Source organism: Neopsephotus bourkii, unplaced genomic scaffold (genome assembly GCF_033783945.1).
Source record: "Neopsephotus bourkii isolate Nb327-2 ecotype Australia unplaced genomic scaffold, CSIRO-AGI_Nbou_v1 NB_1589, whole genome shotgun sequence".
Lineage (NCBI taxonomy): Eukaryota > Metazoa > Chordata > Aves > Psittaciformes > Psittacidae > Neopsephotus > Neopsephotus bourkii.
Genome location: NW_026902065.1, coordinates 191,607 through 216,914, shown reverse-complemented (window position 1 = coordinate 216,914; position 25,308 = coordinate 191,607). Strand labels below are relative to the sequence as shown.

Here is a 25,308-nt window from a genome sequence, read left to right as displayed (position 1 = left end):
TGGTTAAGTGTTTATTTCACTGTTACAAATGGCAGTGCTGCTTTGGGTCGCTGTACGTGTGGCTGCCTGGACAGAAGTTGTCTCTGGGCTGAGGAGCTTTCTTCTGTTGGTATATGAGTCAGTGAGGCTAGTAGGAGGAGCAAGCAGTCACTGCAGAGATTGTGGATTTGGGCTTGCAGGGGACCCCAGTACTGTGAGAAATTGCAGATTTCACCTGTAAATAAAAATACATTGCTGCAATGTCAGGATTACATATTTTTACATCTAATGAACTCACGCAGATGCCAAGGATGATGCAGCAGCTGGGCCAGAACAGAGACCCTCACACCAATTCAGGACTGTTGTCTTTATTACGTATTTCTGCAGCTTTGACAAGTTTGGTTCCAAGTGACAACAGCAGAGGGGCACGTTCTGCCCAGAAAGAAGTGGCCAGTGTAAGAAGGCCACGTTTGCAGGGTGGTGAGTTCTTTAATCTCTGGCTGAGAGTAGCGAGAGCTATGAGGGCTCAGCACGTCCCAGGATCAGGACTGAATGCAGCTTCCTGCCTCACACTCCCCAATTTCCAGAACTAATTCTCTTCCTGCTACCACACTTATATACTCTTAGGCCACTCACAGCATTCCCTCTACAGTTCTAAATGCCGCAGGAGAAGAGTGGAACAAAGGCAATGCAAATGCCGGAATGTCCTGTGTGACTGCTTGTGCTGTGGTTAGATGCTGTGCTGAGCTTTCATCTTTCCTACAAAGAATCATTAAAAATTATAACCCAAAACAAGAATACAGAATAAAAACACTGTGGCAGGTTTTTACAACAGTCTTACTGAATAGTGCAACACAGAATGACATCTATAGAAGAGTAAGGAGAGAGAAATTAATAGTCTGGAGGAAATAGAGAGATTTTAAATTACATTTTAAATTACTTGAAACGAGAAGCTGATGAGACAGGGAGCCACAGGAAGTCTGCTTCCAATGGCAAACCAAGAGTGCTGCTATTTGTGGAGAGAAGGGGCAGTGCTGTACGAAAAATAGGGGCACAGGAAAGATGCAGGAAGGGAGATGAAGGGCACGAAGTCGGAAGCAGCTCCATGGGATGGTAATGGAGCTGACTGGAGTGTTTGTGGATTGAGAGCTGCAGTGGAGCTTTTCAGCACATAAGAGAAAATCAGATGGCGATAGTGTACGAAAACTGGTACCTAGGAATCTTCATCCTGGGGAGGCCAGCTCAGAAGGAGCTGCTGTTATGAGATGTAAAGGAGATGGAGTTGATGCAGCTGCATTTGCAGGCAGAGCAGAGGTGTTAATGGACAGATGCACCAGCAGAGGAGATGTTAGGAAAAATAAATTGGGGTTAGGGTGATGATTATAGAACTCGAAGCCAATGGGGCAGAGAAGACAGAAGTGAGATCTGATGCAGAAAGAGAATGAAAAGAGAAAGCTGAGAGAAGTCTGTATGGTTAGACAAGCAGAGGGGATGATCAGAGAAGTCATCACTGGCATCCAAAGCTGAGGGTCCCAAAGCACTTAAGAAACATTATTCACATCATGGTTTTCTTAGGCCAATTTAACAAACTAGTAAACCAAGGAAAGAAGATTTGTGGGGTTTTGCCAGAGAATTGCAGGTTGGGATAATAGAGATTTAAATGAGATAGAGATAGGGAGATAAATACAGATGGAAATAGCCTCAGTGGTCCTCTTTTCTTCAGGTTCATATAACTTGAGGATCAACATAAAAGGCAGTTCAAACATCAAATATTCAGATACTACAGAAGAGTCATCTCTAGTGTAACACTGTGACTGGAAAGGAAGGAAGAAAGAAGAGAGATACAGAGCACAGAGGTCTAATAATTAAAATTAGTAGGTTTCCATGCAAAAGTGGCGCTGGTGCTGCCCTGAGAGTGCCTAAAAAAACTCCATTTTAGACAGGACTGGAACTCTGGCAGGGACCAAGTAAGAGGTTATAAAGCTGCAATACGTAATTCCCTCAGCTTCTGACCTATATCGTCTTCCAAGCTAAATGTTGTACAAACAACTCATTTAGCCTCATAACACTCTTACAAAGTCCATTAGTTTACAGAGGCACCGAAGCACTGAAAAGTTCAGAATATAGTAGCAAAGCCCACCAAAATCAAAGTATTTGCACTGATTTTAGTGGGATCTGGGTGCTGTTATAAATGAGTTGGGTACCCATATATAACCAAGCAATCTGTTCCAGATTGAAGATACAACTCCTGTGCTCTTCCTGCAAGACTCCTTTTTCTTCCATTGAATGGTAACCTTTGAAATGTTTGCTACCCAGAGATGGTTGCAATAAAAACAAAGTGTTATCATCTCATGAGCCCTGTGGGTTGATTTCTTCAAAAGGGAAAGGCTTCCTTCTTCATTTGAAACAGATAGTGGGAGAAAACTGGGGTTCCCAAGATGAATTTTCCACCATGATGAATTGCTGGGATGTGAACTGTTTTGCCTCCCTTTCTCTTTCCATGCTGTGCTAGGTTTGTGTGTACAGCAGCCTCCTAATCAATAGGGGAAAAAAGTAAAAATCAATGCCTGCAACCCATTAGCTCTAACAGAGGGCAGGCTGCTAACAAGCTGCTCTAGCTGGTATTCCAGTATTTGGTAAAGTATCCCCAGCGAGGATATATGCATACACATATCTACAAACTTACTGAATAAGACTAGGAGAGAAAATAAGTTGTGTGAACATTCCCCCTCCCACCAGCATGTCTATTACCATGTATTTGCATAACTCTGTTAAGCTGAAGGCACAATCCCCCTCCCTCAGATGCTGCCCCTCATTATGTTCCACCCCAGAACACACATTTTTCTACAGTCTTATCTATATTCCCAGGCTACCTTCATGCTAAACCATCTTGTGTATAAATACATACCTCCACATGCCCTTACCCCTGCATAAACCACAGAAAATACACACATACACCATACAAACCATAAACACACTATAGAAATCCAGTCTGAGGCCAACTTTTTCACAAGCATACAGGTATTCCTTCTCCTTTGCTGTATTCCCAGATCCTTCATGGAAATACACTGTTTTCTTCCCATTCATATCCAAACCTAGGTACAGATACTTCCCACTGACATCCACATATGTCCAACCCTAGAAGCATCCAGAAAACAAAAAGTAAGTGAAAAGGTTATGGCACATGTTTTGTAATCAGAATCTACTCTAGGGTCAAGGCACAGCGAAACGGTGTCCAGATCCTTGAATTAGAGAAGCAACGGGCCTCACTGTCTGTTGTGCATGAAATGTGTGCACAAATAACTGTTGCTTCCCATAAAGCTTTTGTCTTCATCCACTGACTGTAACTAAAGTAGACTGCCCTTCCTGATCTGCCTCTCATGGAAAGGATGGTTTCTCTTGGTCAACTTCAGAACCCACGAGTTAAAAACCTCATCATTTCTTGACAAACAGGTTTATGAAGCTCCTGTGAGGAAATGTGCATTGGCTGTGGTTTGGTTCTTAAGGAAGCAGAAAGCCTGTTTCATGTGAAGGTGGCAGCAATCAGAGAACTGCAAAGAATAAGGCAAGAAAAATAAAGGCCTTGGGGTTTTTTTTCTGAGCTGAAGGTTTTCAGGGTCTTCCTGGAAGCATCAGCGCAATGATAAATGCTGAGGGAAAGGTGAGGCTTACAGTGAGGATGGTTCGTGTCAACACTGATAGATATTCCAAGCCTTTCTTCCCGTGTAAAGGGCACAGATGGGGACAGATAGGAGGACCCTTTGCAGCCTCATCTGTTCAGTATCATCATTTAAAGCGACAATCCAGCCCAAACATGAATGAACTTTTGCCACCTGGTCCTCAGAGCTGCAAAGGTATCATTGGGGTTTCCTGCCTGAGGCAGATTTACTCTCCTAGGTGTGGTGGTACTGATGCACATAACCCTCCTGCAAGGCAGCTATACACACAAAAGTGTGTATACACACAAAAGTCTTCTTTAGGACATCCCTTGGTCTTCACTGTCAGATAGTTGAGGTATCAGGGGAGGAATAGTGAACTTTTAATTTGTCTGATGCTCAGTAATAAATCAGGGTTAAAAGAGACTCTTGAAGGAACATCCTAAGAAAACCAAGAAAAATGGTCAGTCTCTGGGATAGGTTATTTAGTCCTTCTGGCTTTTCAGAGGGACAATCAAGAGAAGTATGTGCCCCAACAGCTATTCAGGAGTTCAGTGAGTGGGCAATCTCAGAAAATCCAAAATCATCGGGTCCCTCTGATGTCAGTAACAGGCTATGGGTTTCAGTGTGAGAAGGGTTTCTTTCTGTAGTCCCACATAGGCAGGGAGACATCCCATGAGATGTACATGTGCTTTAGACACTGTTTCAGAGAAAGCAAGCTGGTGTTTTGTGTCCACAGGGCTATCACGTGAATTCCTACGATTTGGTTTTACATTGCCATTGTAATGGTTTAGGATTTCCAACATGAATTCCTATAGAGGAAGTATGTTAAACACATGAGATTAACCAGTCAAATGCTAAACTGGAACATTTTGGTGAGGCACAGAAGAGTGTACCATGGATAGAAATTGTAGAGGGGTGATATTCTCTCTCTTGGGAATAGAGGCCTATTTTAATAAAGAAACCAAAACACCTATTTAGGGCTCTAACCCATGTTTAGACGTTGAAGAACTATCCTGAATTTCAGTTGTGCTGAGCAGTCAGCATCTCACTGAATTTGCGGAGATGCAGAGGCTCCAAATACCTACGAAAACCTGAATATCTGTTCTGTTGTCTGAATGTCATCTTACCAGATTAACTTTGACCTCATGTAACAGCAGAAGTCTTAGTAGAAATGAAATCAAAAATTCCAAGGACAAATGCTGCACTCATCAGGATTTGCCACTTTCATTCATTCATTCTTTCATTCATTCACTGCAGCTACTGACCACTTATGAAAATTGCTGGGAATGTTCTGAAAGCAGAGTTTACTCACATGGTGGCGAATCATGGGAAGTGAGGAGTCTACTGCAGAGCAAAGCAGTTTCCAGCAGCACACTTGGCTCATGCAGCTCCACCAGATCAGGCTCAGGTCCTTGGTGATACCTCACTGCTGGCTGTGTAGGTCTGCTTGGCAGCACCAACCCCAGCAGAGGCTGGCCAAACACTCCAGCCCATCCTCCAAGGATGCAGGGGTATGGTTCTCATTTGGGCTTCTCTAATTATTTTTCTCTGTTGTTGTCTGCTTTGACACAATGAGCAAGTCTGATAGGGGGCACAGGGAGCTCCCTGCATCCTTGTTACAGAGTGGGACATACGAACATGAATGAGAGTAGACAGCTCAGAGCAGAAGGGAATCTCAGGCTGGTTATTCCCTGGGTTAAGGAGGTGGCTGGGAGATGAGCAGACCCCTGTGCAGAACTGATCCTCCTCCCATGCTCACCACTGCTGCACTCTTCGACAGGGCACTTCTCCAGGTTTCCTGTGTCTGTTGGATAAACAGAAAAAGGTGGCTCAGTTGCCACCTTTCCAGTAGCCAGTCTGAAGAGACAAAGCACTTCTCTATTTCCCAGACCACTGGGATTCTTCTCTGTGACTGACCTATATTAGCGATAAGCTTCATTCGTTCTGGCCTGCACTCTGCTCTCCCACATGGAGCACATGCACTGCTCCTCCCCCTCAAACAAACACCTTTACACATCCAAGGACATTGTAAAAATAAAATGATCACAACCTGGCCCTCCGGGAACCTTGGTTTTACAGTTTGTCCCGCTCTGATGCCAACAGAATCCACAACCCAATTCTAGAGAGGCAGAGAGCGAGTGAGGGAAAGCAGGCAGACAGGCACAGACAGGAGGAGACTGAGGAACTGGGGAGAGATAAAAAGGAGCAGAAGAAAAAGAAACAGGGCAACCAGAGGGAATAAGCTGCAACAACAAGGGGAGGCATGTACAGTAGGAGTCTAGAACACAACAGAGAAAGGGGGTTGGGGTTACAGGGAAGAGTGAGAATTTTAAATGGTAGAAAGTTGAATAAAGAGAGATAGGAGGAGATGAAAAAAGGTAGGGAAAAGAACAGAAGAGAAAACAAATGGTCAAAGGGAAGGGAGGAGGTCGACTCAGGCAGCAAAGCAAGGTGGTGTCTATTACATGAGGCAGTAGAATTAAGGAGGTGCCTGTGAATCTGAGCGCTGCTTTTTCATGTCTCCTGTTCCATTGTGAGTACACTGTGAGGAAAAGGGCAAGAGGAGGGGGGAGAAAAGGATAGATAAATGCCTGAGCTGTCAACTTAAACAGCTCCTAGCAGTCAAGCAGGTAAACTGGAAAGAAGCAGTCCACAGGTTGCAGATGCTCAGGGTCGCATTGCAGTTCAGCAGGCAGGAAACCGTCTGCACTAGCACAGTGGCATTTACACTCCCAAGTCCACTGGGTCTCTCTGTGTGCTTGCAGTGAGCCCTGCACACATAAAAATGCTTATGTTCAGTACTGTGGAATTCTGCTCTGATCTCTGCCCTGCATCCTCTCTCAGGTCTCAGTAAGGAAACCTCAGCCACAAACACAGGAGTGCTGTTAGTCTCCCTCCTTCCCGCATGAATCCACCCTGCCAGATCCCAGTTCTTGTTTGCACTGCAAGGGCTGGCTTGCCTTCCCATGCCTCTCTTTTCCCCACGGTTCATCTTTACCTTTGCTCTTTTGTTCCCCTGCTTTATCTCTCTCCTCTTTCCTTGTGGCTCTTCTTCCTTACTGCCAATCATTCAGCTCCCCCTTACACAGGCCTATATAAACATGCCCCAACACACACACATATACACACTGTTTATCTCCATCTCTGTAGTTATACACTTACCTATTACTGTAGTACCTAGCTTATACACATCTCTTTCCCACAGATAATGTATCTACCTCCTCACCACACACCTGCCAAATCTGCCTTTCTTTCCTTCACAGCCTTTCTCTTGCTGTCCCCCAACCAGGCCATTTCTGTGTGTCCATTCTCCCCAGTTCCTCTATCCTTCCCTCTCTACAATCCATTCCTCTTTCCTTCTCCCCCACTCTACCCATCTGTCTGTCTCCACAGTTTTCTCCAGCTGATACACGTGTACCCCAGTCCCTCTCCCATTCTTCCCCCCTCTTTTGCATGTTTCATCTCTTTGTGTCTCCTACACACCCAAGCCCACACTTGCTCTCTCCCATACTGAGAGGAGGCAGCAGCAAAGAATTTGCTGCTGACCGCTGCATTGCTAGGAGGCAAACACATGGCCGGCCTTGTGCAGGCCAGTTTCTGCCTGAGTGCCCCAAGTCACATATCCCCAGCATCATCTCCAGCACTGGGAAAACAGATGGTATAATAAATGAGCACGGTCTGATAAAAGGAGGAAAGGGTGCCTGCCTCAGATGCCCCTCACCCATACAGAGACACACATACAAGATGGGCACAGCTCTTTTGCTCCTATACCAGTCCAGTTTCGTGCCAGGGGAACAAGGCACAAACTCCAGCCTAGCACCAGATGGAGAGGAAAGGGGTAGGAGAGGATGGTAGTAGATAGAAAGACCAGTGCATTTTTTTTCTGACAGCAGCTTATAACCCTGGAAAGAAAAGTACATGGAAAGGGGGATCTAAGCAGTATTATGGTAATGGGGAGGGCTGTTCACATTGGAGGTGAGCAGAGTCGTGAGGATGAATAGCTGCAAGACCTTCATGTGCAGAGGCAGTCAGCAGGAAAAAAAGCAAGAGGCATGGACAATGAAGAAGAATCCTTTCCTCTGCATTTACCTCAGTTACAAGAAACCCACACTGTTGTTTCCAACCTTGCTCCCTGTTTCCAAACCTGCCAGCATTCCTTCCCCAGCTAACATTTTCATGTTCATTCATTGCAGCCTGATCTCTCTCTGCTGACAATAGCATTGAAAAGCATTATCTTAACCCTGCAAGACATCTTTCCTAGATACTCTGTTCTGCTGTCCTTACAAGCTGATTTTATGTCTGATGCTTCAGCTGCAACCTGAATGTCAAAACTTCCAGTTTCGCGGCCCCCAGACTGAAGCCACCAAACATCACAAAACCAAAAGTCCTAGAAACAGTACACAGTAGCCATGCACAGCTCAGACTGAGAGTGATGCTCCATGGGAATCAAAATAATTTAGCAAAAGCAGAGAAAGGAAACCAACACAGAAAAGAGATTCCTGACATACAGAGCGGAAGGCTTTTTTTATTGTATTTAATTTTATTAATGAAAGAGTGATTTCTATCTGCTTTACATTGATCTCATACACATTGTATTTTTCTATTACTTGAGGTTAAATACTGATATTCTGGGGAGGTCTGCTGTATGAACTGACTGTGAAGTTTTCACTGTGGGCTGTCGATGCTCAAGTTGTAGCGGGCACTTCTGCTTGCTTTGGTGAGGTGCAGGTTGTTTCTGTTCCCTGAATGGATGAACATAATGTAGTCAGGGTGCTGCAGCACAATTAGGTGTAAGTTTATGTCATTCCCACCCCCCCTCCTCAAAAATAAAAGAAAGGTTTAAACAAGAATAGATCACCCCACTTTCTGGCAATAGAAAATTGAGCTAGTGCTGGAACTAATTTGTGTTTTAAATGCTACAAAGATGTGTGGGTAACAACTGTAGGCGCCTATTTCCCTCCACTCAGAAATCCCCTCTGAAGAACTGCACTCAATCTGGAATTCCAACATCTCTTCACATGCTTCCACTCTGGCAGTCTGATGGTGTCCTTAGCTTACCCTCTTATTTTTTATGGCTTCTCCAGCCACTGCTCCTCACAGTATCACAGCTTGCTGTTCTTATCTCCCATAGTACTTGTAGGTTTATCATTCTGGATTCTTGCTACTGCCCTATCGAACCCTGGTCTCATGCAACCTTTAACTCATCCTGCCTTGTTCTAATGCATGCCCTACATCTTGAACCTAAACTGGTGGCTACCATTGACCTCACTCATTGTGGCTCTGAATTCCCCAAACTGGCCTTGGCCCCAAAGTCTTCACCCTGAAAATCTCTGTTCAGTTATTCTTACTTGCCCTCCCACCTGCAGCATTATCCAGCTCTACCCTGTATCCTCATTTCCCCTCAATGGCTCATGCAAAAATTACTTTTCCTCCCACTTTATTTCCATACATCACTCTACAAGCTAGGAAAAGCCTTAGGTGTTCCCACCCCTCCAAATCTGCCTCAACAAATCCTTTGGGTTCTTCATGAAGGGATACAGACCCCGCTTTTTCCTACATATTCCTATTCCCCTACTGCTCCTGCTTGTCCCCTGTTCGGGACACAGCAGCTGATCATTTCTGCCCTTATAGCTTTCTGCTTGCTATCCCTAACTTGAAGCTCTCATACTGTGCATTTTTTCCAGTACTTGTGCAGAAAGATTACAGGCTCCACATTTCTCCAACTGATGCAGATCTGGCTGGAGGGAAACTCATCAAAAGTGACCCCATCCCTGACCCCAGCTTGACATGTAGGCTCTGTCACATTTCTCTTTTCAACATTGCCAGATTTGGATTTGATCTCAGAGACCGGGAAAGAGAGCGATTCCAGGCTCCTCTTGACAAACAGCTCTAGGGGAGGAAATATGTGAAGCTGTGACAGAGGAATGAGAGAAAGACCCCCAAGGAGTACATTAAACAAACAAAAACAAACCAACACCAAAACTCCAAGTCTGTTCTTGAGAACAGCCAGTATCTGCGAAAGTTACACTGCAGCAAGCTCTAAAGAGCCAAGATCAGGCTGCCAGGACTCAGCTGGGGGTCTTCTGACAGAAAATTACACTCTAGGCTGAGCAACATCCCCATCTCTCTGGTGACTTTGATTGGGAGTAACAACAGCTAAAGAACCCGGAAAAGAGTTGAAATCGAGTAGCAATCTTCTTTCTCCCTCCCCCAAGCATTGCTGTTCCGGGTCAGCAGAGCCAAGGGCAACTGGCACAGAAGACATTGTTCTCTAGGCAAGATGACAGCAGGAGGAGGAAATAGGATGAGAGCAGCACAGAGATGATGTGCCCTTAGGCTGAGATATGTTGCGGGGGCCAACATGGCCCTTGGAAAAGCTCCCTCTCAGACTCCACCTCTGCTCCAGAAGGTCCTAGAAGTCCCTTAGCCCCAGCTTCCCTGGAGTACCAGCGGCAAGACAGGAAAATTACTTGCTAGGAACAAGCAGAACTGCGTATTCTCCATTAAGAATTGGATATGAGATACAAAAAGCATTGACAATGAACGCATGGGCGGAGGCGGGGGGCCATCACACAGGTGTCAAGAATAGGAATATCTTTCTGCTGCTAGGAGATACTCTGCCATTGCACTGCTGGCCTCTTACAGGCAGACGAGACAACTGCAAACAGTCGCCACCTGAACATCATAGATACAGTATATATTAAAAGCAGAGCAGCGCCTTGGGCAGCGTATGGACCCCCATGGATCTGTGTAAGCACCAGCAGAAAGCAGTTGCTGCCTCCAGAACAGAAACGCAGCATTTTCCCTGCTGTCAGCACCTGCGTCAGGCTCCTTGTTTCTCTTGAGATACAGCCCTTAATTGGGATAGATTGTACGTGTTCTGCCCTAGCCCAGCCCAGCTCCCCGTTTAATTGCTAGTTTATGACTTAGCCTGTTTTGTGCTTTCCACGCTACTTCTTTCCCCACTTAATCTAATAGAATTATAGAAAGCATTGCTGGGAGGACCTCAGGAGGCCACACGGTTTATCCTTCTGCCCCAAGGCAGTATTTCATTTTCAACAACATCATGTGTCTTTTGCTATCAGGTCAGATCGGTCCAAGATGTATAGTGGGTAAAGAAATGAAGCTTACCCAGGGGAGCCAATTGGCATAAAAGACTAAATCCAGCCCTTTAAGTCACTGGAGTTATATCAGAAATAACCCTGGTCAAAATGGTGTCATTTATCAGATCAGTTTTCTGAAAGATGGCCTTTCTTAAGTTTTAAGTCTCTATAGAAGAAACTGTTCTGACAGCCCCATTTCAGTATATTTAATGCTTTATTATGAACAGCAGTGACCACTCTATTGTTAAGACTGAACAGATCTTATCACAGTATGATCAGCTTTGAAATTCCTATTAACTCCCACAATAAAACCTAATCTTTCTGGAGTTTTATATCCTGCATTTCACTCCACAGCAGAATATGTCTGGCAAGACAAAACAAAACCATTAAAGCATCTTTAACATGACAACTTTACACAGACAGATTTCCAGTGAAATTTCAGAAAGTCAGCTTCTTAAGGCTCTTTCTTCTAAGACAATTTGACTAAAAATTCCACTTCTGTTTTCTTTCATCTATTAATCTCTCTAAGAAGAAATGTCTTGCAGCCTTGGGAATAGATAATGCAGAAATTAGAAGGGTAAAAAAAAATAATGATGTATCAAGCTAAGTAAAGCAGGGCACAAGTATAACAGGGATTCTGTGCAGCAGAGCCACAAGGACCAAAGTAAAGGTAAGAGGGAGGGACTCCCAGGAGAAAAGTTGTAACACTCATGCTGAGCACCTGCAGCACTGCACAGCTGGACAAAACAGGGGAGCTGTAACATGACAAGAAGCTTTCTGGTCAGCAGACAGCTTCCTGCCTTTATCCTATTCTTCTCCACAGTGTCTGTAATTCAGAGGGATGCTAAGGCTATAAGCAGCAAACATGAATTCACACTCTACAGATGTGGCCACAACAGTTACTGAACATAGTAAGAGAAACTTAATAACGGCTCAGTTTGTTGACTCATCCTGCTCACCTAGTTGCTACCCTAAGCTCCTTCAGACACAAAACTGTTTTCCACAGCATTCCCGTATCTAGCTCCCATGTCCTCTACCCACTCCTCACTACTAGTATCTACAACAAGGTCATGCATAAGCTAAGAAAATAGCAACAAGCATCACCTGCATTAGCCAGGAAGGACAATATATGATGCTTTTAAAATGCATTTGGAAGGACTGAGATGATTATTGTCAAACATACCACTTTGAAGAACATTAATTTAGTGCTTGAAATAGTCCTGTAAAGGCAAGTTGGGAAACATGCTTTAGACACAGCCTCTTTTCTAATTCTAGTCATGGCCTGTGAGAAGAGGGAAAGGGGCAGTGGGTGAATCCCTACTGCTAGCTAATTAGATCATACATTTCCTCTCTCAGGCAATACATCTTTCCCTGCATGGGATGCATTTTTCTTCACTAACCTCTCAAAAGCAGCTCCCCTATAAATCACAAATCACCACTGCAAGCATTCCCTTAATGAGATCCTCCAGCTTTTGCATTCATTTAATAAAACAGCATTCACCCATCTTCATCTTACTGGTGCATTTAGACTGTTTATTTGAAGTTACAGGAGGTCCTTCTGGTACAGAGAGATTGAACTCCCTGGTTAAAGACTGCATAGGATTCATTTCATCACCCATTCCCAAGGCATTCATTCCCCCTATATACCACGTCACAGCTGGCATACACACCTGGCATGCTATTTTCAATATGAAAAAGTATCTGTGTTGTGCTGTAATCACAACATCAATAGAACCAGGGGAAATGAGCTACCAAATCAAATCAAGCTTTCTTTAGTTCTTTAACTAGATCAGCACAGCATCCAAAATAACTTTCATTCTTAATAGTCTTAATATTCTTAACAGTCAAAGGTATCAACACCTGCAGATGAGACTCCACTCAGCCCATGGAAATCAACAGACACCTCCCAGGGTTAACAGGACAACCAATGTAAGATACAAATGCCAGTAATGCTAATTCAACTCAAAAAAGAGTGAGTCTTCTAGTTACCCTAAGCCCGTAGAGGAGTCCTTCCTTCTTTACAGGGAGCAAGAGCTTTCCCAGGTGGTTCTGTCATTTTTTGAGGTGGCTTCTAGCAAAAGAACTGATACCTTTTCTTTTGGGCTGAGCTCCTACTTAACCTCTTTAGCTGGTATTCATGCTCCCTAGCTAATTCCCAGCATAAACACACAGTTACCAGTGAAATAAGCCCAGCTGCTTCTCCAGATTCTCTAAGTGCTTCATAACCTCTGCTACAACATCTGCAGTGATATTTCTTACGTTCAATCCAATGTACTTTTCCTAGCACTGGGCATAAATATGGTTATAAAATGAATGTATAAAAGCCTTGAAACACAGATTCCTGAAAAGCCTGCCTGAAAAATCACTGTAGTACTTATGAGTACAAAATTCAGCCTCCCATGTCCAAGGGAGGCTGACACAATCTGGGAGAAAAGAAGGTTACAGTTTTGAACTTCTCAGCATTAAGCTGTTACAAGGCAGTACCTGACCATGGATGCTTTCACATACTGCATCAGCAAAAAGACTCTTACACATGCAACATCAGTACTCCCCACAGAAAAGCAGCTCTCTATCAACTTTTACCCTTCCTGATAAAAAACTTCTAGCCAGACACGGCTGAGTTACAGTAACTTAGCCGGGCTGTCTTTCATTTCCTTAGTCCTGTTTCCCCTAGCAACATCAAAATCGTGGTCTTTAATCCCAAATTCAAGGACAAGCAGGGAAAGTTTAACAACAAAGAAGACTCTCATTCTAGTCTGAGCCTAGTAAGAGCATGGTATTGCTGAGCTCAGCTGACAAAAAGAAAAATGACACAAAACCAAGTAAGATGAAACACATGAAGAATAAAAGAGAATTTGTTTCAAATTTTGCACTCGTATTTAGAATAAAAGAGATATTCTTGCTATCTGATCCCATTCTGCATATTAGCCAGTTTGGATATGCTTGTAGGAAGTCCTGCTCGCCTCCAGAGAGGTAGCTCCTTGAGAAACCTTGTGACCTGGGACCAGCAGAGGGCACTGCGTTACCAATTGACAGCGGTACAGATGCAAGACAGTTCCTACCAAGCACTGAAAGTGAGCCACGTTGAAGAAAAGCACCAGATTCTGGAAGTCACAAGCACGTATTAGTCATCAGCATATCAGTCCTACAGCTGATTAGGGTAACGCTGTTAACACAGGCCTCGAACACTGGATACTCCTAGAAACACACTTAAAACCAGCTTAGTTCCCACATATCTCGGTCTCCATGTGTTGATTTTAGGGCATAGGCCTCCTACTGAAAATGCTTTTCAAGCATCAGGGCTAAATCAGTCCTGCCCTGCAACATATGCTGGGTTGCTTAAGTTGAAAAACATCCTGTCAGCTTCCTCTCTCCTTCTCCAAACCTCTAAATCCTCGCTTGTAGCAGCAGGAAGTCTGTTCAGGGAAGACACATGACAGTATCAAAGCAAAGAGCTGGTTATTTCCATTCTGCCCTCCCCTTTTACTCCCCGCCTCCTCCAACCTAGCATACTTTCAGTGAGTACAGAGCCAAGTTAGAGGACATGAAAGGAATGCTGAGGTAGCAACTGCAGAAGAGTGTCTTTCCACTTGCTTATTTCTAGTTTATTTTGAATTACCAGAAGATGACCATGAAGAAGCAAATAGCTCATCTCTTTTCTTCACTCTGTATTCCAGTCTGCAGGTTTCTGGGCACTAGAACAAGCTGAGAGGATAAGTAAGTCATGCCAGTCACAGCCCTCAAGCTAGTGAGTGAAAAGTTTCCACTTTCTCCCTGTACAGTTGGTGGAATGACTTTGCCAGCATGTGGAAAGGGGTCTCAAAATTTTTCATCTCCTTCTGTAAAGAAATAAGAAAGTTGTGAATCACGAAATAAGCATTTGACTATTTCTGCTCTGCTTCACAGAAGACATTAAAACTGAGGGTGAGTTAGATGACAAACAAGTAGAAAGGAGACACCAATTATCTTTCTTTACCTGAAAGAGAAGATAACTTTACAAAGACCCACTTCCACAGATGGTGAAAGGAGCAAATACTCACCACTGACATCTCACAGTATTCCAAGCCATGTTTCTCAGCCCACTCCTGTGCTTGTTTCTGTTCCACAACTCGACGATCAACTAGGTCTGTTTTATTCCCCACTAAAACACCTACAGAAAAAAAACAACACAAAGAAAAAAGAACCACCCAGAAATGCTGACTTGCTAGCAATAACTGCTGGAACATTTCTAGAAGTAGCTGAAAAAGTCAGAGGCACGGAGAATAGTCTAGAAGTACCTAGAAAAAGTTCCACAAAGGAAATATATTAATACCTTATCTGCTTTTTGGTAAAAGCAAATAGAGAAGACATGCCCTACATCTCAAGGGGGAAAACCGCTGTTACAGAAAAGGAGAGCAGATAACAAGAATCACCACACCCTTTCTCACCTGGGATGTGCATCCCAGCTGCTTGAGCCTTCAGCTTCTCCAGCCACTTGGCACAGTTGTTGAAAGATTGCTCATTAGTGATATCATACACAAGGCACAGGACGTTGGGTTGCTCCCACTGCACAGCAAGAAAGGAACATTGTCAGCTCTAATGAAACTGATGTGGTCAACAGCCAGTCTGTAAACACAGCAAACACAGATGCTAAGACAAAAATAAAAAGCCTAACATACAGGAATCCTATGCCCTGGCTGAGGTTTCACATTTCAGTGGAGCTGACTAAATGGATAGCTGGCACTGGGAGAGGTGGCCTTGCTCTCTTTCCCCATTCCTGTCTGCACGGTCCTGCTCCTTTACTTGTATCAGCTCTGGCACTCATCTGATCCCTGGGGAAGCTGATTCTGCATGCTGAATAAGCGCAAAATTAATCCTAGAGAAAAAAAAGTAGAAAGGTTTTCTTCCAGTTTGAGAAGCTGAGCCAGCTTCTAGAGGGGTCTCTTGTGAACCAGACCTAGTGCAAGGGCAAAAGTGGGATTGCCTCTTGTACAGCAATGAATTTGGGTAGTTTTCTCATTAGGTTGACTTAGCCATCTTATGAAAACTTGCATCAATTAATTGATTCTACCCCTCAAAGTGAGATAACACAACGGAGAACTGTACAGGTAAGCACACAAATGCGTGAAAGAAAGAAACAAGGGCAATATTATGCTCAAGGACAAGAATAAGTCCTGTTGGATCAAACACACCTCTGAAACACCAAAAAAACCCACTCCACTGTTGGAGTAGCAGCAAAGTAGATGTTTTTGTAAGAAATAAAAATAACCTCAACCAACAGTACACAGAGAGTCTCGGTTAAATATCCCTTCATTATTTATTTATTTATTTATTTATTTTAAGAAAAGTGAATGACTTTCTGCTTTCCTTCCTCTGGAAAGTATTCTAGTACTTTTACAAGTTTTAGACAGGAAGAACAGGATGCATTGGCAACTGAGGTAATTGCTCCCATTTACACTGAAGACAAAGTTTGCTACATCTGCCAGACTGGGAAGTTCAGATCTTCAAAGCAAAAGTGCTCCTTTGGAAGAAGAGGACTGTTACATAAGACTTACCAGTTTCTCCAGCACTTCAGAAAATAGATCTTTTCCTGCAGAGTCAAAAATGAAAAATTCCTGAAAACGGAAGCAGAAAGAAGGCTCTTGCCAGGGAAATGCAGTGTAGGGAAGAGTTTAGAAAGTAAATACCAGAACTTGTAACTCCTGCATTTTGTTCAGTACAACAGTGTCATGTCCCTAAGGGACAAGCTCCCCGCACTGAGAAGACTCCAGTTCAGATAGTATGAGAAAATAAATAGTTATTTTTAATGTATAATCAATAAAAGAGTTACCTCCAAGCCCCAAGTCTCGTTTCCATCTCAACTGGAAACAGAGCATGCGGAGTGGGACAGTAACCTGCACTATTCATACAGAATTATACATGTGGTCCGCATTCCACTGGTGGGAATATATGGCATTAAGGAAAAATAACAACTAAGTTATAACTTCTGTAGTTCTAAGAAACATGAACTAAACCTGTGTGTCCTAAAAGACAGAACAGAATCCTAACAAAGATGGCAACAGCTTTGGTTTCAGTTGTCATGTTGGGACACAAATATGTAAAACTCACATTTTTAAGATTAAACTAAATCTGAGTATAAGCAATTGTACATGATCAGCCTCATTTCCTTAATGCAAAATAACGGCCCTATGAACATGCACAGCAATCTTCCATCAGAGTGAGACTGAAGTGAAGTTTGAGCTCTGGATGTCTCTTTCTGACCCAATTTATGTCACATAAAAACTCACCACGCTATCACTTGTCTCTGGAATTGATACAGCCTTCACCAACAGTTCTATGCCCGTTGTCTGTCAAAAAGAATCAGGAAAACAAGGATCAGAAGAGGTTTTTAAAAGCCTGTCCGACTGCATACCAACTACGCATTGGACTGAGGCAATTCTAGTGAATCATTACGATCCCATCAAACAAAGACTGCTGGGAACTCAGCAATGCTCCTCACAGCTCTGGTAACACATTCCTACCTACATGTCAAAGCCACGCAGATTTGCTCAGATGGGGGGAAAAAACAGAGAACCACCAACATCCAGAGATTTGCTTATATACAGCCAAGAGTATTAGCTGAAATCTGCACGGCAACATTCACTATCTTACTGCTGCTATAAAACACACCTTAGAACATTCTGCACCAACCATGTGATCAGCTAACATATGGGACTGAGGTTATTTGTGCCTCTTCCACCTTTTATCTCATTTTGCTTTGTAGCTTGTTTGTTTGTTCTATTTCTATCCTTAAATTCTGGTTTCCATCTTTATTTCAATGAATAAACATCTTTTAGTATGGGGTTTTTTTTCCTCTACACTCATATTTTCCTTTTTTTTACTTTACTTATATTTACTTTTATTTTTATCCTGCTTCTGATTAGTCATCACCATTGATTCTCACACTGAAAGACTGCAAACTGTATCCTCTTCATCTGGGAACAGTTTCTGTAGATTATAATTATCTTGGGGCTATGCAGCACATCTTCGTGTTTGCATAGTGATAAGCGCACTGTCCACAAGCACATTTAATAGTTGGAATTAAAAGCTTTCTCCTTCAGCAATGCTTTTTCATAGAGCACTCCCTAAAGGGGGAAGCTCTCTAACACCACAAAAGCTTGTGAAAACATTGGTTCAGCAAGAAAAATACAAAATTAACTAAATTATTCTGCATTAAGTTTCAAAAGCAGCATCTACATAAAGACAGAATATTCAATTATTTCTCTTCAGAATTCAAGGTGTAAGAGAAAGAAAATCCTGTAAGAACCCCCCTTGCATGCCTTGACTTAAAATCATATTATGCATTTTGTTCTAGACCTTATTCGTTTTCTTATCCAACTTCAAAGATATTTGAGCCTGTTGTATGCTTACCAGTGTGTAGTTCTTCTGAAAATGAGCCCCATCAGTGCGGAACATCTGGACTAAAGCACTCTTTCCCACAGTTGGATCTCCTGCAAACCCAAAACCATAAAAGATTTTTTTGTTTTGTCTTGGAGAATCTTATTTTCCCTCAGTTCTGTTACTACCACATGCCACAGGAGTTTGGATGCTCTAACTGTAAATACAGGCAAGACAACTGTCACAAGAAGCATAAAACAACCTAAAAATTACTACCCATGTGAGGAAATTAACATTGCAATTATGCATACTGGTGCTGACATCAAATATCTGCTCTATGAATGACAGTAAAGGCCTCCCAGTTCAGGGAGAAACTGTTGTTTCATATCTACCCTTTAGTCTTTACCTAAGAAAAATTCCCAGAGATGTTATCATGCAAAGAAAAACACAATGTGATAAGCGAGACTGGGCTGCATAGGAGGCTAGTTCTTCTTCTTAGGCTACCCATTTCCCCAGATTCAAATCTGTGTTATATACTGAGTTTAGTGAAGAGACAGGTCATTTATATACTACAAAGCTGCTTAAACTGGTAACATTCCTCAACGAACTCTTCTTGCTGACCCTGCTAAGAGAGCAACTCCTGCTGACTCAATGCTGCTGGTGGCTCATTAGTTGCATCCTGAGCCTAACAGAAGCAAATGTCACTTGGCTGGAGAGAAAGAGCCTGCTGATTCATGACTGTATGGAAGGAAAACCAAGGAGCTTTAGTTTTTGCTCTTCTAGAGCAAGGCTTTCCGGTATGGCTCGCACAACACTTCAGATAATCTTGGCAGCTGCCTGCTTTGACCTGCTGCATAAGATCCAATGCAATGGCAGAGAACTGGAGGATTCATGAATGCCCATATCACTCCATGCAAAATATCATAATCCTTGCAAAACAAAGACTTAATGTTCCCAAAGGGCTTTCCTCTCTTCACATACTATCTCACTAACCTGGATATAGTTCAAAGGACAGGAAACACAAACTAAATACCTAAGTGGTTCTAGCTTTATCCTTAAAGGAATGCACATGACAGCCAAGCCTGGAATACCAGTCTTTTATATTATGTTATTAATAAATAAATCCAGAAAGGGCTATATTTTGACCTTATTACAGCTTTCTAGATACATTAACCAAATGTAGTTCTTGTTTAAACATTTTTAGCATGCTTGCTTACTTTGAGCTGAGTTGGGTTCATAATATTTAGACAGGAAAATCTGGTAAGTCAGCTTGTTTGTTCCCTGATCAGTTCATGCTTGTGCTGAAGACAACACTCTGTTCTGAGTGGAAGCTATTCTGTATTTCAATAGACAATTAGATCTGTCTTTGTAAAATGAGATAAAGAAGCATCTATTGCTTCAAACTGCGGCAACATCATGCAGTGCAAATTCTCAATTAACGTGGTGCCTTTCTTCAGTTTGACACCCACAGTTGTTCTTTCTCTCTTCTTCTTATTTTCCACCCTCTTAGCCCATTACATCACTACACTTTCCCAAAATAAGTTTCCTTGCCCTTTTCATTTAGTTTGGTCTCATCTGCCAGTACTGCATCCCACAATATTTAATCCATCCATATTTCTGCTATTCTGCCAGAAACCGTAGTGTGTCTCTAAAATGCCTGCTACCACCAACTGTCTACAGTGAAAACCTTTTCAGTGTCTCCACAGTCAGCTCAAGCAACAGTATCTTTTACCCCGTGTCTGTAAATTACCCTTGAGATAGCACAGGAATTGCTTTCTGTTATCAAGTTAATAGTCTCCCTTTTGTTAACAAAAGCCCTTTCCCCCTGTTGTTCTCTTTGACCTTGGTGCAGATCCCAATACTATGATCCCAATACACTCTATTCTTCATAACCATTTCCAAAGGTACACAAGAGTTCCTTGTTTGGTTTCTGATGTTTTTGTTTCTACCAATGTAATTGCATTTTCTTGCTCTCCTTAGGTTGTTGTGGTTACCTATCTCTTACATCTCTTTCACTAAATTATTTTGCCTCATTTATTTATTATTTATAATAAAATGTATTTTTAATAATACATGGATATTATTGTAGCACTTAGGAGAACTACATATGGGACAGGACCTTTCTGTTGTTTGTGTTGTGAACAGAATTGAGAAGGCGCCTTCAAACCCAGTGAGGATTAAAGCACATATCTGGGTCATCCAAAGAAAACCTGTGTGAATTTAAAATGGTCGTGGAATGGGCCTTTGGTAACACTAAACAACAAAACCTGAAAGACTTAAGCAAAGCCTATGTGTTGGGACATCGAAACTTTCAGATTGGAAATGATGTGTAAATTTCAAATCTAGAAGACAGGCAAGATGCTCATCCTGTCCACAGTAGCTGTCAAAAGAGGTGCAAAGGAGATTAATTCTTGATTAATTCTTTTGCATTTGCCAAAGATCACACCTTTGCTTTGTGCAAGTTGATGGTCAGTTGCTTCTGAGGCTTAAAACAAAAAAAAAAAAAAAAAAACCCAAAAAAAACCAGGATTAAAGGAAATGGGTTTGGAACAGAGTTAAACCTGGGAGTTGTCTGCACACAACAGTTTTATGGATTTGTGCTTCTGGCTGAGGCTGCACAGTGCTTCAGTGTGGGGGCAGGGGAGGGAAGGACAAGCTTGCTTTCTGCAGTGTTAACAGTTAGATGTACTTACTTCCAGCAACTCCATAATCCATCCTGACTAAATAGTTCAGTGTCTTCACCTCACTTTGTTTCAGGTTAACCTCCAGTTTGCACAGGGAAAAGAGACATCTTTCTGAAGCACACATGCTTCATCCTTCTACTCTTTGGTAAGGCTCTACCTTTTCTCCTCACTCTCAGAATCATCCCTATTTCTGATATCAACTTCCTTTCAGCACAAGGGGAGCCTTATTGCATGAGGGAGAACTCTGCCTCTGCTGTCTACCCTGCTCCCTTCACACTCTCCTCATCCTCAGCCCACCTTCCCACACTATAAAAAGACTCTTTTTTTTTTTCTTCTCCTTTCTTTCCTCCTTTCTTTTTCTTTCTTTTCTTTGCTTTCTTTTTTCAGATCCATGCCTTCCAGCTGGTCTGGCTATGCTTCACACCCTCCCTGACCACATCTCTTGATCCTCCATGTACCGTAGGAGAGGATATGCGATAGGTAACCAGAAACACGGCTTCCACTGCTCCCGAAGGAGCTGAGCTCCCCGCCTCGCCTGTCACCTCTTCCCCCCACCTCCTCCGCCGGGGCGACCCCTCGACGAGGGGCCAAGAGGAGACAGGCCTCCTCCCGACCGCGGCCAGCCACCACCCTGAGGGGGCCCGGGAGTCCCAGCGCCGCGCCGCCCCGCTGCTGGCCTCGCCCTACCCCACAGAGCCCAATCTAAGCTCCTGTAGCCGGCGGGGAGGATGGGATGGGACGGGACGGGACGGACTCACCTGCCAGGATGCACTTGGCAGCGAGCTTCACCATGGCTCCGGCGCGGGGAAGACGGCGGCAGTCGCCGCCGCCACCACCACGCTCTGCCTCCCTAGCAACAGCGCGGCCTTAGCAACCGAGCGCCCCGCCTCCATTAGGAAGCGACTGCCTGCGCAATTCGGTTGGCTTTGAGCCCTGCTTATCAAAGCTATTCGCAGCTGCTATTGGTTCTCCTCGCTTGTCCCGCCCACTTAGGGTCCGGTCATTCAAACCCGCCTTCCCCGCCCCTTGTAGTAGCTGAGGCGGGGCAACGCAGGGGCGCTACGGAGAGAAGCGAGTAGTTTCTACCCAGTAACTAAGTACGTTGTCAGGAGGCGGTTTGTTATTGGGCAGGACACAGGGGACCGTACCATTGAGCCGAAATTAACCCCCTGGGGACAGGGCAGAAAATAATAAAAGTTACAGGAAAAGAGCAGCAAGGAGGGAAAGGACAAGCGATGGCGAGGGAGAGAAGTTTCTGTTTTGTGCCGATGAGCCTACGGAATGTCATTTTCCATGCAGAAGATTCCTCACCCGCCGGTCTGAGTGCAGTCCTGCGCATGCGAGGGATAGAACGATTGTCTTCTGGGGTGGGATTGCGCTAGTTTTCATCAGATGTGCTGCGTTCTTTCCTATTTATAAGCCGGCTGCAAACCTGAATTTCCGGTGTCAGTTCGGTTAGCATGTTTAAAAGAACCAGTTTGTGAGGGCTGTCCTGTGTGGAAATTGAACAGGTTTTTCTTCTTAGCCTGGGTCAGCATTTGACCTGTTACACTTTCCTCAGTTCGTAGTTCCTGCTTTTGACAATGTTGCTGTTGTTTTCCTGGTGAGAGTTATCTTCTAAATAACCAGTTTCCTCGTTGCTTTATTCTCAGTATCTCAAACCTTTGTCCTTTATTTTTCCTCTTTGTTATCTTGTGTAGTCTTTAATGCTGCAGTAGGTTAATTCCTGCAATTATTTGATATTATTCTTAAAATATTTTTCCTAAGATCTCCTGTGATTATTCTTAAACTATGTTTAACCCCTATTCTTAATCTTTAAGCTGATCTCCTGTCTTCCTTAAGCAGCCCAAATCAAGCTTCATGGGTTTGGGACAGAGCTGAAGAAACTGATTGTGCAGCTTCCTGATTTTCCCCCTCTTCCCATCCCTTTGAAAGGTCTAACACAGTTAGAAAGCATACTATTCACTTCTCAGGGTATAAACTGCTTTGCTATGCTTCAGGTTGTTTACTGTGGAGCAAGGAATTTGCTTACTATGAAAAGCAGTAAGTAAGCTTGGGAAGAAGAGAATAATCAATCATGCATCTGTATTTGGGTTATAATATTGGACATTCCAAGAGTAGAGCTGGTTGAAAATAAAATTTTCCAAATTTTGCTTTAACCACTGCCAGCTTAAAAGGCAATTTTTTTTTTTTTTTTGTCTTTTCTAGCACAAATGACCCATTTTACATGTTTGTAACTATGTACCATATCTGCCAGGCATATAGCCAGGCATGGAAATAGCATAGAAATAGTAAGTACCTTTAGCAAAATCAGAGGAGTCTTTTATATGCACATAGAAACGTTGTTTCTCTGATTAAATTATTAAAGGGTCTTCTTTAGCCTGAGTGGGCAGAGACTTTAATTGTGGATGATGACTGTAGTGAAGTGTAGTGATGGAGTCACTACTAGGGGTTCCTGTAAAAAGGAAAAGAAAAATTAATCCCAGATCATCTTATTGCTTTCACCATTTTCTCTTTCCATTCCTGATTCCTCCATCACATAAACCAGTTGTGTGGTTATTGATGTTCTCCATCACTTACGTCTAAATAGCTTACAGCCTTTTTCATCTTTTCCTTCCACTCCATCCTCTGAGAAATTCACCTGCCTCTGTGTTGTTCCATTTTTGCAATCTTTGCATTATCCTTTGTTGTCTATTTGTAATATTGTCCCAGTTTACTGACAGGTCTGTATGTGGAGGGTTTGAGGCTCCATTATTATGTACTTGAGATTTATTGATCGTGGCTGTAATGTAGCAGTATCCATCAGCATCTACTGAGGCCTCAAACATCTCTACCATTTTACACTGGGATCAGTGTAATAGAAGGCATAGATTATGTCGGAGGTGAGATTTTCATTGCTTTTGAAAAATTCTGCTTGGAATCTGGTAATCTCCTTTCTGTTGCTACTTTCCTATGCTACTTACCTTGGACTTTAGTCCCATTCCCTCATTTACCACTTACCTCCCCATGCACTAGCAGATAGAGCTCTTAATGGGCTGTGTCCGCTCTATTTCTGCTACCCTTTTGCCCCACACCCTTTCCGCTGCCCACCCCAAAATCAATCTTTTCCCCTGCCTGACTTCTCGTAGGTAAAAGTCATTCCCTTACCAGCATTGACAGTGATAGATTAAGGGTGAAATTTCTTATCTACACCTTGTAATCCAAGCAGAATTGCAGTCTGCTGTTAGCAGTCCACAGGGGTTGCTGCTGAATACATTGGAATACTGGTAGCTGTGCTCACTGAAGCTTCTTTCATCTTGAATATGTGAGAAAGAGAGGGGAAGAGAAACCTTGTGGTTTAAAAAAAACCACCCCAAGCATAGGAAAACAACAACAGAGGATGATGTCCTTACCCTAGAGAAGTGTTTGTTAGGTTAAATCCTGCATTTACCAGCTAAGGAGAAATAGAAGACTATTTATTCACACGCTGTGTTTCTTCCTCAAATGAAGCAAGATTCCTATGAGTGGGAAGTGCCCCTTCTCTGATGTGAGCAGGGTGAGTTGCCCTGACAGCTGCAAGACCCTGAAATTTGAAGTCACATTCCTTTAGGCAGTGGTCACAAAACAGCAGATAAACTGCACGTGTCTATGTGCAGCTTGCATTTCATCAGGCTACAGAAGGCAGTGGTGGTGGAACTGCAGCTCCAGGAGGATGGGAAGGAATTTTGGAAGCAAAGTAAGGCTTTACAATGAGGATTAAACCAAGGTTTTAGATTGAAGTATAGCTTGTGCTTCAGATTGTCAGGCACTGTGCAGGTCACTTCATTGTCTCCTTCACAACACATACCTGTTAAAAAGTGATTTTGGTGGGACAGAATTCATTAATATTCCCAGGACTTGATTTTATAGCTATAGATACATATAAATGTGAACATTCTGGGTACATTCAGAGTTGAGCAGATTACAACCTGTAAGTTGAATGTGCTGCTTAATAAAAGCTACTGAGGAAGTAATGTAGCCTTCCTTGGAGTAAGCAATGCTTCTCAGGAGGACATTAGTGTTGAGGAAAGGAATTAGACTTTTCTATAAGAAACCTCTTAAATAAAAAGTGTTTCATCAGCTCTTTTTAAAAATCTCACGTTACTAAAGGGAAACTGAGGAACAAAACACCACCAGAAATATCTTGCAAATGGATAAACACGCAGAGTTCATGCAGCTTTTAACATTTTTATAGATCTGACAGAATTGACTGAGTGTTTACTGACATGTCTGGAGAGCTTTGAAAACGGCAAGAACGGATGTGTAAATTTTATTGTAGCTTTCCATTCTTTACACTTTACCCACGCATTAGAATAAATAGAAACTTAATCTATTTTGAGGGCTACTTTATTTGCCACCCCCTAAAATTGCCTTTTGTTTCTCTTCAGAATGGGGCTATTAGCACAGAAGTATGAACTTGGATGCTTTCTATGTCACTATTGATAACAGCATCATGGTTCCAGGTCTTGAGATTTTGCTCTTTTGTGGTAGGGACTGAGACACGGATAG

The 25,308-nt window shown here is 43.0% G+C and overlaps 1 protein-coding gene and 1 long non-coding RNA gene across 7 annotated transcripts; both read right to left on the bottom strand.

Annotated features, from left to right (window-relative positions):
• Positions 1–331: 331 nt before the first annotated feature.
• Positions 332–5,261, bottom strand: LOC133222257 (uncharacterized). Its single transcript, XR_009728244.1, has 2 exons — positions 4,951–5,261; positions 332–3,117 (listed from the first exon to the last, which is right to left on the bottom strand). It is a non-coding gene; the product is annotated as an uncharacterized LOC133222257 (long non-coding RNA).
• A 6,590-nt stretch (positions 5,262–11,851) lies between these two features.
• On the bottom strand, positions 11,852–21,672 carry IFT27 (intraflagellar transport 27). Of its 6 annotated transcripts, none has more exons than XR_009728243.1 (9): positions 21,540–21,602; positions 20,481–20,582; positions 18,131–18,213; positions 17,008–17,067; positions 16,276–16,335; positions 15,169–15,286; positions 14,782–14,891; positions 13,952–14,580; positions 11,852–13,845 (listed from the first exon to the last, which is right to left on the bottom strand). XR_009728243.1 is itself a non-coding variant. In XM_061371757.1 (9 exons), the coding sequence occupies exons 2-9, from the start codon at positions 20,810–20,812 to the stop codon at positions 14,482–14,484; spliced, it is 654 nt and encodes a 217-aa protein (XP_061227741.1). In that variant the 5' UTR covers positions 20,813–20,860; positions 21,540–21,581; the 3' UTR covers positions 11,852–14,481. The 6 variants fall into 6 exon arrangements, 4 of the variants coding, with proteins under 4 accessions (XP_061227741.1, XP_061227740.1, XP_061227742.1 ...); XR_009728242.1 differs by having other exon boundaries at positions 11,852–14,157; positions 14,361–14,580; XM_061371757.1 differs by adding an exon at positions 20,791–20,860 and having other exon boundaries at positions 11,852–14,580; positions 21,540–21,581.
• Between the last annotated feature and the right edge of the window lie 3,636 nt (positions 21,673–25,308).

Bases quoted from the DNA above. Each gene is read 5' to 3' on its own strand.
- IFT27 (XM_061371756.1), bottom strand. From the start codon at position 21,573: ATGGTGAAGCTCGCTGCCAAGTGCATCCTGGCAG. The intron at 18,214-20,480 runs CAGCTACTGTGG...GTTTTGGGTTTG, and splicing joins CTCCTTTGCACCTCTTTTGA to CAGGAGATCCAACTGTGGGA. The intron at 14,581-14,781 runs GTGAGTATTTGC...ATTTCTTTACAG, and splicing joins AATACTGTGAGATGTCAGTG to AAGGAGATGAAAAATTTTGA.